Source organism: Leptonychotes weddellii, chromosome 12, assembly GCF_054177405.1.
Source record: "Leptonychotes weddellii isolate Sample4059 chromosome 12, ASM5417740v2, whole genome shotgun sequence".
NCBI lineage: Eukaryota > Metazoa > Chordata > Mammalia > Carnivora > Phocidae > Leptonychotes > Leptonychotes weddellii.
In genome coordinates, this window is record NC_138380.1 from 92561462 (window position 1) to 92571161 (window position 9700).

Genomic DNA, 9700 nt, shown 5'->3' on the forward strand with positions numbered 1-9700 from the left:
AGAAATGTGGAAGGAACAGTCAGCAGGGCTGCCTCCAGAAGAGCAAACAAGGAATAGTTGAAGGAATAAGGGATCCAAGGAGCAGAGAAGCCCCATGCACTCAGGGCTCAGCCATCCAAACAGAAGGGGCAAGCAGGTGCCCACCTACAGACCGTCGAGCCCTGCCGAGGACAGAGGCAAGAGAGGGTGAGGGGCAAGTGAAGGAAGTGCTTGTGTCCCGCATTTAAGATCCTGTTCACAGAGGCAGAGAAGGGATGAGTCATCAGAGGCTAGGACCCAGGTTGGGGGAGTAGGGGTAGGGGGAAGAGCAGACCTGCCAGCAGCAGGCCTGGGAGCCTGAAACACCACAGCTGCGTGAGAAGGGGGTGCATGAGAGGGATCTCAGAGACAAGGAGGGAACATTCAGTCCACGTCCACGGCAGCCACAGTGCTCCCAGGTGGAACATTTTTTTGCACTACATCTGCACTGTGCAGGTGTGTCGGACAACATGGCCAACTCGACCGGAACTCGGAGCAACGTGGCCACGTCCCACTCTGGTCCCGTCATCCCCCCTGACTCTCCCTGCGCGTTTACACAGACTCGGATCTCTGGCTGCAGAGGGAGTCCTTCTTCAGCATCCTGTTAAGTCACTTGAGAAAAAAAAGCACCTGCTACACATTTCAGGTTTGCATTTTCCAGGCTTTATTTCCCCACCCCCAGCTCTTTAGAACCAGAAGCGGGGAACTTTGAGGAACTGCAATCAAGTATTTACACCCAGTGCGACGTGACAGGTTTCATGATTTACAAAGTAACAGAGCACAGGGACTGTGTTGAAAAAATACATGTACAGTGAATAAATAAACTACAGATTTATGTGTCCACTAGCATGTGGCGTATAAAAGTGGTTCCCACACATATACATATATATATAGATAGGTGTGCATGATTTCTGGACTATAAATATGCTATGTACTTAAATACTTCCTGTGAAGGGACAGATGACAGGGCACGTGCTCTCAGCTGTGCATGGCAAAATATTGATTGCAGTTGGGGTCGCCTCTGACCTCCACAGATCCCGGGATCCTCTCCCCGCTCCAGGGGTAGACACACCAACAGAGCCCCCGCTGACCGTCCGTGGCCGTCCGGCACTGCAGACGCAAGACAGAGAGCAGGCAAGGTCAGGAGCAGCCCCGGTGAAGCTGGGGGAAGGTGGAGCTCGGAGCCGCCATGACCATGGCCGGGGAGGGCACGCCCAACAAGTTCGCCTGCAGTTCTCCCCGTAAAATAGAGACTAAGGCCGAGTGTCCAGTTGATGAGGACATCGTGCATGTGTTCAATGGCCTCGTGTGAGCACAGGTGTCTGGCTTGTGGCCCCGACAGCAGGCTGCTGAGCCCGGAGGGAGCATGTCCCACGTGTGGCCGCCATCACCTTGGACGCCCCCCCCACCCCCCGGGCAGACTCCTCATCAGGAAACCACAGCCTGGTTATACACCCCCCCAGACCCCGTGCTTCACTGGGTCCTAAGGAGCTCCTCAAAATTAAGTGTTCGGTTTGGTTTTGATCTCCTTTATTATCTGGTAAGCTGGAAAACTCTACTGTGTTTCACTGAGCGGGTTGTCTCCCTTTGTGGGGAGGAGAGCAGTGACAGAGGTCCAAGGAGACACTCGCTTTCCTAAGAGCTATCCCCTTCCTCTGGTGGGACAGACGGGAAACAGATCTGGGACCTATCACCCACCTGCTCGGGCTTGCCGAGGGGCAGGGTCACGCTTGAGCCAGAGCCCCTGGCCCAGTGCGGGGTCCCCCACTGGCCGTGACCACCGAGCTGGTCTTCAGGCTCCCAGGGGCTGCCTGCCCCTAGCCCCAGAGGGGTGGCTCTTACTTAATATGGTCAGCTGGGGGCTTTACGGTGCCTATTTGGGATTGGACGCCCTGCTGGAGGAAAGGGTGGCTTTGCAGGGATGTGCCAGCCGGGGCCGTCCCCACCAGGATGCCCCTGGGCAAGATGCACACCTGTCTGCTGTGATAGAATCCATTCTTGTTGCAGTTGGGCAGGTAGAAATTGTTAAGGTGCCTGGGCGACTGATGTTCCTCGGCCAGTTGTCCAAGTATCCTGTGGAGCTCTCGCCGGCAAGGCTCCTAGAAGAACATTTTGACATTGCGATAAATGACAAGGAAAAGTGAATTGTCCACCTAAACAGGACTGGCGGGAGAAGTTCTGTGGCGCTCTGGGGGCGGGTCAGACCTGCCCTGGGGGTGAGGAGGGGGTTAGTGTATGTGAGAGTTGTTGAGATTTGGGGGGGCACACCCACCCTCCCTGAACGCTGGCTAAACACCTACAGGGAGACCGGAGCTCCCCATCTCCCAGGTGCTCCCCTCTGCCTCTGCCCCGTGTTCATTCGCCCCAGCCATCTGACGGGAAGGAGGAACCAGCCCTTCCAGCAGCAGAGACTTCGAGATTGTGAACCCCTTTCCTCTATGCCATTACTTCACAGAAGCTAGATCAAGCAAGGATCGAGGCATCCATCTGGCTACTTGGAGATAAGAATGAACTTTTCCCCATCGGTCACCATGTGCAGACAGAATCCTGAAGTGTCCGGGAAGTGGGTCAGACCCCCACTTTTCTGGGGGCTTGTGTTTGTGGGGACCATTTTCTCTCTTCTTCCTCACACACCCGCCCATCCCTCCAGCTTGATTCCCAGCCGCCCTCAAGTGGTCGGATGAAAAACAGCCGTCGAATCGGGCGGGACGGCGGAGTTAGCGTTTAGTGGGGACAGTTTCAGGGGGGGAAGATAAAATAGTTCTCGAGATGGTTGGCGGTGATGCTTGCAGAATCAATACCACAGAACTATACTGTATAATGGTTAAAATCATAAATGTCACATTATGCATATCTGACCACAATTTTTAGAAAGCAGGGAGCAGAGGTCCTGGGGGAGCAGTGTAAAGTCCCGGGCTGAGCTTTAGGGTGGTATGACAGACACAAATCTGAAGCCACACAGCAGAGGGGCTGGCTTTCCACCCAACAGGCTCTCCTCCTCGAAGTCCCTGCGGGAAAAGCTGGACAAAGCTGAGGTGGGAAACGTCCATTCATCAGGCCTTGGGGAGGAAAGCATTCATTCCCAGGGCTTCGGGCCCCGGGGAAGCCCACCAGGTCTGCTTGGCACCTGCCCCGGGGCCTCACCTTCAACTTGTCGGAGTCCGAGTCCGAGGCATACCCAGCTCGCATGGTCTTGTAACTACTGATTGCGTTCCAGAGGACGGGCATGTCCTCCTCCGACGGGGCCATCAGATGGAAGTTCTCCAGCAGCTGCTCCTGGGTGATCTCAGAGCTCTCCAAGGACTCCTTGGCATCTGAAAAAGGCAGCGCCGCAGACCCTTGAGCCCTCCCCAAGCTTCCGCCCCTGTCCCCCCTGGGAGTGGCTTCCTCTCCCAAGAATCCAGGCTGGGGCAGAAGGGTGGTCATGCTGACCCTGAGTTATGCCCACTTGCTCTTTAACAGAGCTTCTGACAATGTCCGGGGAATCAGACGACCCAACAGGCAATTTTGTAAGCTGGGGGTTCTTGCAAGGGTACCCTGTGTTTTTGCTTCTAAAGTAGCAGGAGAGCGAAGCCACGTGCACGTTTGGATTCGGTGCGTGGACAGAGTCACAGAGAGCTGGCTTTCCTGAGGGAGTCCCGGGGATCCAATTCCTTTGAGGACCATTGAGATGACCCCATTTTACTGACTCTGAAGGCAGAGACCCCGCAGGAACACTGTGTCCCTCCTTGCAAGGGTCACGCGCTCCGGCAGGTCCCCTCCCAGGGCATGGAACCACGGGATTCTTCCAAGAATGACACAGGACAGGGCAGCCACCGGCCCGATGGGGAGGTAGGGAGTGGGGGCATTTCCTCTGCTTCCCACTACAAATAAATCCCCGCAAATTTCAGCAAAGATCTGACTGTCAAGTCCTCAGGGGCAACACACACGTCAAATGCTGTTTTCCTATCGCAATGAATGCAAGTGAAGTTTATAGCCTCTGCTCACACAAGCTCTGTAAACAGTTGTCAAGTTCGGGCTGTCTCCACGGGAGTCCATTACAAAGGACATTCCAAACGCTTGCCCTGGGGCGGGAGGGATCCCCATCCAGGCCTTCCCAGAGGCTCCGGACAAGCCCCCCCCCATGCGGGGCGGCTACTCAGCAGCAGAAAGGAGGGCCGGCCCCCCATGGCCTCCCTCCTCTCTCGGGGGACTGGGTTACACCCCCATTAGTGGGCTGCTGTCCAGGTCTGGGCCTGCTCCCCAGCTCTCCCACCAAGTTGTGCGAGGCCCTCCTGCCTCTCCGGCCCTCTCCTGGGCACCTGCCGCAGGACCATGGAATGAATGACGGGGCTCATCTAGGTGATGCTTTCCCCTCCAAGCTCTGGACTTGGGTGGGTTTGCTCCACACTGTCCATTCCCCCCCCGCGCCCCGCAATCTGTCTTGGGGTGGGGCGGGGGGCGAGCGACCCCGTGGGGGGTCTGGTCCTACCTGCTTCGGGATCGGTGGGCCCGCAGACGCCTTGGCCGCGGATGAGGGCGTGCAGCGGCCGCGGGGTCTCCGGCGGCGCGCGGCAGCTGAGCCCGGTGGCGCAGCGCGCAGTGGCCACCCCGCAGGCGGCGCCCGCTGGCAGGGTGCACATCGGGCAGCAGCCGCAGCTGGCGGGCGGGGCGGCCTCAGCGCAGGAGTCGGGCACGGCAGGGCAGAGCGCGAGCTTCTCGGCGGAGCAGGGCGCGCAGTGCCACGGCTGGGGGGCGCCCGCCGTCGCGCCCAGCCGGATGGCCAGCAGGAGCAGAAGCGGCCAGGCGCGGGCTGCGGGGACCTCAGGCATCGTGGAGCAGGCGCGGCGGACGGGGTCGGAGCCGGCTGGGCGGGAGCGGAGTGGGCGCGCTTGCGAGCGAGCGGGGGCCGAGTAGCGGGTGCCGGCGAGGTGGCCGCCGCTCCATGCTCGCCGGGAGCCGCGCGCGCCTTATGAAGGGTGCGGCCCGCGCTCCCCTCCCCACTGAACGCGCGGTTAATGATTGACGGCGCGGCGTGCTTTGTGGCTGGCGCTCAATAGAAGTTTGGGGAAAAAAGAAAAAAGAAAAAGTTTGTTTTGCTCGTGCATCCCAGAGCCTGCGCAAATGGTGGGCGGAGGGAGGGTTACTGGTCCAGGTTTCCCACTGTTTGTCCTGCTAGGGCTCCCACCTGGAGCCAAAGGGCAGTTCTAACCAGGAGCGCACGGCCAGGTCTCGCTTGTTTTGCTCAAGCGGCATCCCCTGCCCAGCCGTCGGCGGGCTCCTCCTCCGCAAAGATCAGCTGGGCAAAGCCAGCCCTCGTGGCCAGTATTCAAACGGGGAAACCGAGGCCCAGGGAGAGGAAGGGAGGGACCCCTGGCCAGTTTTCAGGGGCAAAGCCCTGAATTGCTTCTCCCTCTGCAAGCGGAAGGCCTCCAGCCCACGGACCTGCACACATCACAGCCTTTCCCAGGAGGGAGGATGGAGGGAAAGGGACAGCTCCTCCCAGGGCTGGTGCCAAGCTCCCCAATGTCACCACAGCCTCCAGAGGCTGACCTTGCTCGCTGGCTTCCAGAGAAGAGCAGGGCTCAGGGCCCATGAAGACACAGGGCCAAGGCCGCAGAATGCAGCCCAGACCCCAGGCTTCTTCCTCTGACTTTTTGTCTCAGACCAAAAAAAAAAAAAAAAACTTCTTTAAGATTTATTTATTTTAGAGAGAGCGAGAGCTGGGGGGCGGGGTAGAGGAAGAGAATCTCAAGCAAACTCCCCACTGAGCACAGAGCCTGACGTGGGGCTCGATCTCACGACCCTGAGATCTGACCTGAGCCAAAACCAAGAGTCAGACGTGCAACCATCTGAGCCACCCAGGCGCCCCATGAGACCAAATTTTTATCAGGAGTCTTTTTCTTTTGAGAAAATTCCTATTAGATATTCTCTGGGGTTGCAAGAAAAATGTCCTTGTATCTTTAAAGGCCGTGGGAAATGGGTCCGTTTGTCCCCGCACCTGCAGGTGCTCTCGTGGACACCTGGTCCCCAGAAACTAGGCACCTATTCACAAGAAGGAGGCAGCTCCACACTTACTGATAGAGAAAACGCCCAAGATGTATGAAGTTTTGCAAGCTAAGTATAATTTCCAAGTGAAGTAAAATGAAGAGGTACACGGGCGCCTGGGGGGCTCAGTCGGTGAAGCGTCTGCCTTCAGCTCGGGTCACGATCTCGGGGTCCTGGGATCGAGCCCCACGTTGGGCTTCCTGCTCAGCGGGGGAGTCCTCTTCTCCCTCTCCTCCCCACTCTTGCTCGCTCTCTAATAATAAAATCATTTTTAAAAAACGAGGAGGTACAGAATACGCAATTTGCGTACAAAAAAGTAATAGGAACATACATGTCAGCGTGATTCTAAATTTATGGACTATCTTGGGAGGAATACATAAGACACTGATGTCAGGGCCTCCTTGGTGGGGAGGGGCATGACATCAGGGACTGAGGGAGGGACTGCTTTGCCCTGTGCACACCTCCATCTTTCTGGATTTACAGTATCTAGTAAATACTACATTATTTCGTATGATCGTAACTTTTATTATCCTGTCTATTATCCATCTCAAGAGTAACCACATTACCATGAATTTACCATGAATTTGTAGCCGCCTCACTGGGCCGGTGGCTTGGGTTTCTGCTCTGCTCCGTCCCTGACCACAGCACCAGCTACGATCAAAACAAGGTCAGCGGAAATCATTGCAGTTGGAAGTTCAAGGTCATGTTTGTCATTATTTTTATGGAGTAAAGTTCAGTGTCTGGTTAAGGAGCTGACCATGGCTTTCGACTAGCTGAGCATTATTTTTGGTGTAGGTTCCTAAATTATTTCATTTCCAAAAGAAGGATCTGTGCTCTGAATTTCCTCTGACTTCCTCCATTTAGGATCTGTGTCCACCTGAGATGGTCCCTTAATGACACACACACAAGAGGGCATCACTGGGTAAACATTCAGGGCCCGCCTACTGTGTGCAGGTCTGTGCCAGGCCTGGACAGTTCACCCTGTTGTGCACTTGCCCGGTGAGGCCCCCACCCCCACCCCAGGTCTCCCTCGTTCAGCACGTAATGGAAGTTCCTCTCCATGTACATCGATTTCCCAAATGTTTCCACTGCTTGCCTCACAGGAGCCACAAACCAAACCCCAGAGAGAGAGATCTCCGCCTCCCCGGCCACAACAACACAAACGGGGCAGTTCCTCCTGGAGGCCTCTGTGGGCCCTGCCTGTCTGTCCACCCTGCGGTGCCTGCTCCTGCATGCACCCGTGAGTCCTGGGCCCTGCTGCCCCTGGCGCCCGGCCTGCCGCGCCCCCAAGTCCGCGCCTCGACTTCCGTGACCCCCGTCAGAGGCCCAGTCACCCCTCCCGGGCGCTGCAGGGAGCCCCTCCTGACTCGAGCGCTGTGCTGTCAGAGCTGCTCCTGCCTCCCCAGTCCTGCGGACTCCTGCTCAGCGTCCGGCCCTTGTGTCCCCACCCCACGCCAGAGAAAGTCACTGCCACGTCTCCTGACGTCCTCCTTGCTGTGCTTCCGGCCGGCATTTCCATGCCCCTCCCCGGTCCACCTCCCTCCGCGCCACCATCCCGCCGTCCACCTTGCAAGAGCGTTCTTCCCGGGCTCTCCCTGACCCCCTCCAACAGCCACCCCTCGGGAAGGAAGGGCCCTCACAGGGCACGTTCTCGAGCTTCGGTCTCGCACCCTGTCCTTCCCGCAGCAGAGGACATGCAGAGGATGGGGGCCGGCTGCGGTGCGGGCTGCGGCGCCTGGCAGGAGGTACGCCCCGTCCGGGGCCAGTTATAAGCTGGTCCTGGAGATAAGCACTTTCCTGGAGAGTCCAGAGTGTGGTGGCAAACAGCAGGCCACAGGGCATGGAGCCACGCATGGGCGCTTCCCACAGAAGCCGCCAGCCAAGGCAGGTGTCGGAGGGGAAGAAGGGCCTCCCAAACAGCAGAGGATGGCCCCGCAGGGCAGACAAGTGGGTAAGGCAGGGAACCGGGAAGGGGGTGGTGTGTTGGGGGAAGGACCCAGAGTTCTCCTGCCTGGACGCTGGAATGACAGTAGGGGGAACAGGAGGGAGAAGCTGTAGGTACTGTTGGGCGACCATGGGAGGATTTAGGGGGGGCCAGGGGTGCAGTGGTCAAAAGGGAGCTCGGGAACAATCCAGGGGGCAGACCTGCAGACCAGACACCAGTGCCAAGACCGTCCTGCCGATGTCCCTTCAGGCTGGGCACCAGCCGCAGGCCAGACCCCGGGACAGAGGTGGGCCAGTCACTCCGGAGCTACAGCCCTGCCCTCAGAGGTCTGAACGTAGAACAGTCCGCGGACACGCTCACAAACGTCTGCAGGAAGGAAAGGGCAGCTGGCCCGGGGAACGGGAGGGGTGCTGCCGGAGGGAGGGTCCCGCGGGGCCAGAGTCGAGCAGACACAGTGGGAGGGGAGACAGCCAAGGCCGGCGTCCCGTCCCTGGGGAAGCGGTGCACGGTTTCATCTCCGTCTCCACGGGCCCTTTCCTGGGCTCGGCCCCATCTCCTCAGCATGGGTCTGGATTTGAAGCACTCCCTGCTGCCCCTTCGCCAGCCCTTGGGACCCATTGAATGTCCTCTCCTCTCAGGAGCCTTGCCAGGGGCTCCCCTGTGTCCCAGAAGCGTGTGACACGCCGGACCTGCCGTGCTGAAGGGGCCTGCCCTTGCCTGTGGGTCTCCCGCCAGGCTGGGAGGGCAGCGCGGGGCTCACGGCCCCCCTCACCCCGCACCCTGCCGAGGACACCGATGGGCGCCCCCGCCCATCTGACCAGTGATGGAGGAGCCCCAGGGCAGGGAGAGCAGGGGTGGGGGCGGTGGGGAGCCGGGGTTCCACAGACCTGCCTTATGCACCTGGCACCACGCCATGCTCACCAGCTTTGCCAGGGGACCCTCCCAGGATCTCACGGGGTAAGGCTTCACACCACCATCTGGGGTGAAGCCCACTTGGCCCAAATCGAAGCCTGCAAGCATCTGATGTCAGGGAGGGCGGCCAACTGCAAGCTCAAGGGCAATCAGGGGTGTATTTGGGGGGCAGGGTGGAAAGGTAGTGTGGGGGCACATAGGGGAAGCTTTCTGTGCCAAGTATGGAATGTGTTATATGTACTAGGCAAGAAAGAGCATCAGCCCTGGGGAGCCCCAACCACAGAGAGACGCCCACCCGCCTCCCGGGGTACGTCCTCCACCTGTAGAGTGACCCCTCGGTGAGACCCCAGGGGCGGGCCTGGGCAAGGCGACCCCGACCTTGCCCAGCGTTTCTGCCAGTCCCTTCCTGACACCGCACACGCATCAGCCCCTGGCTGCAGGAGCTGCGGGGACAGGTGTCACCCGCTGTGTGTGGGACGCGGCGGGGGGGACGGGGGAGGTCAGGGAGACACGGCGCCTGCCCGGCGAGTCCACCGGGGGGGCACCTTGGATTTCCATGTCCTGGCCCATCATACTACCTCCCTGGGCCTCAGTCTCCTGGCCTGTGGGAGGGCATTGGGAGCCCTGAACAAAGGGGCCTCCACCATCCTGAGCGGCAGTGTTCCCTCGGCTGCTCTGGGCAGAGGCGGGGGCGTCTCCAGATGATGAAACCGCCAGGCCCTGCCGTCACCCCGTGGGCCCAGTTCCGCCCGCACACAGCATGCCACTTACTCACCAGCAGCGGGGAAATTGGGCAAT

At 59.1% G+C, this 9700-nt stretch overlaps 1 protein-coding gene across 1 annotated transcript; it reads right to left on the reverse strand.

The window, feature by feature from the left end:
- Positions 1 to 658: 658 nt before the first annotated feature.
- IGFBP1 (insulin like growth factor binding protein 1) lies at positions 659 to 4928 on the reverse strand. Its single transcript, XM_081800844.1, has 4 exons — positions 4490 to 4928; positions 3163 to 3332; positions 1992 to 2117; positions 659 to 1128 (listed from the first exon to the last, which is right to left on the reverse strand). The coding sequence occupies exons 1-4, from the start codon at positions 4827 to 4829 to the stop codon at positions 997 to 999; spliced, it is 768 nt and encodes a 255-aa protein (XP_081656970.1). The 5' UTR covers positions 4830 to 4928; the 3' UTR covers positions 659 to 996.
- Positions 4929 to 9700: the final 4772 nt, after the last annotated feature.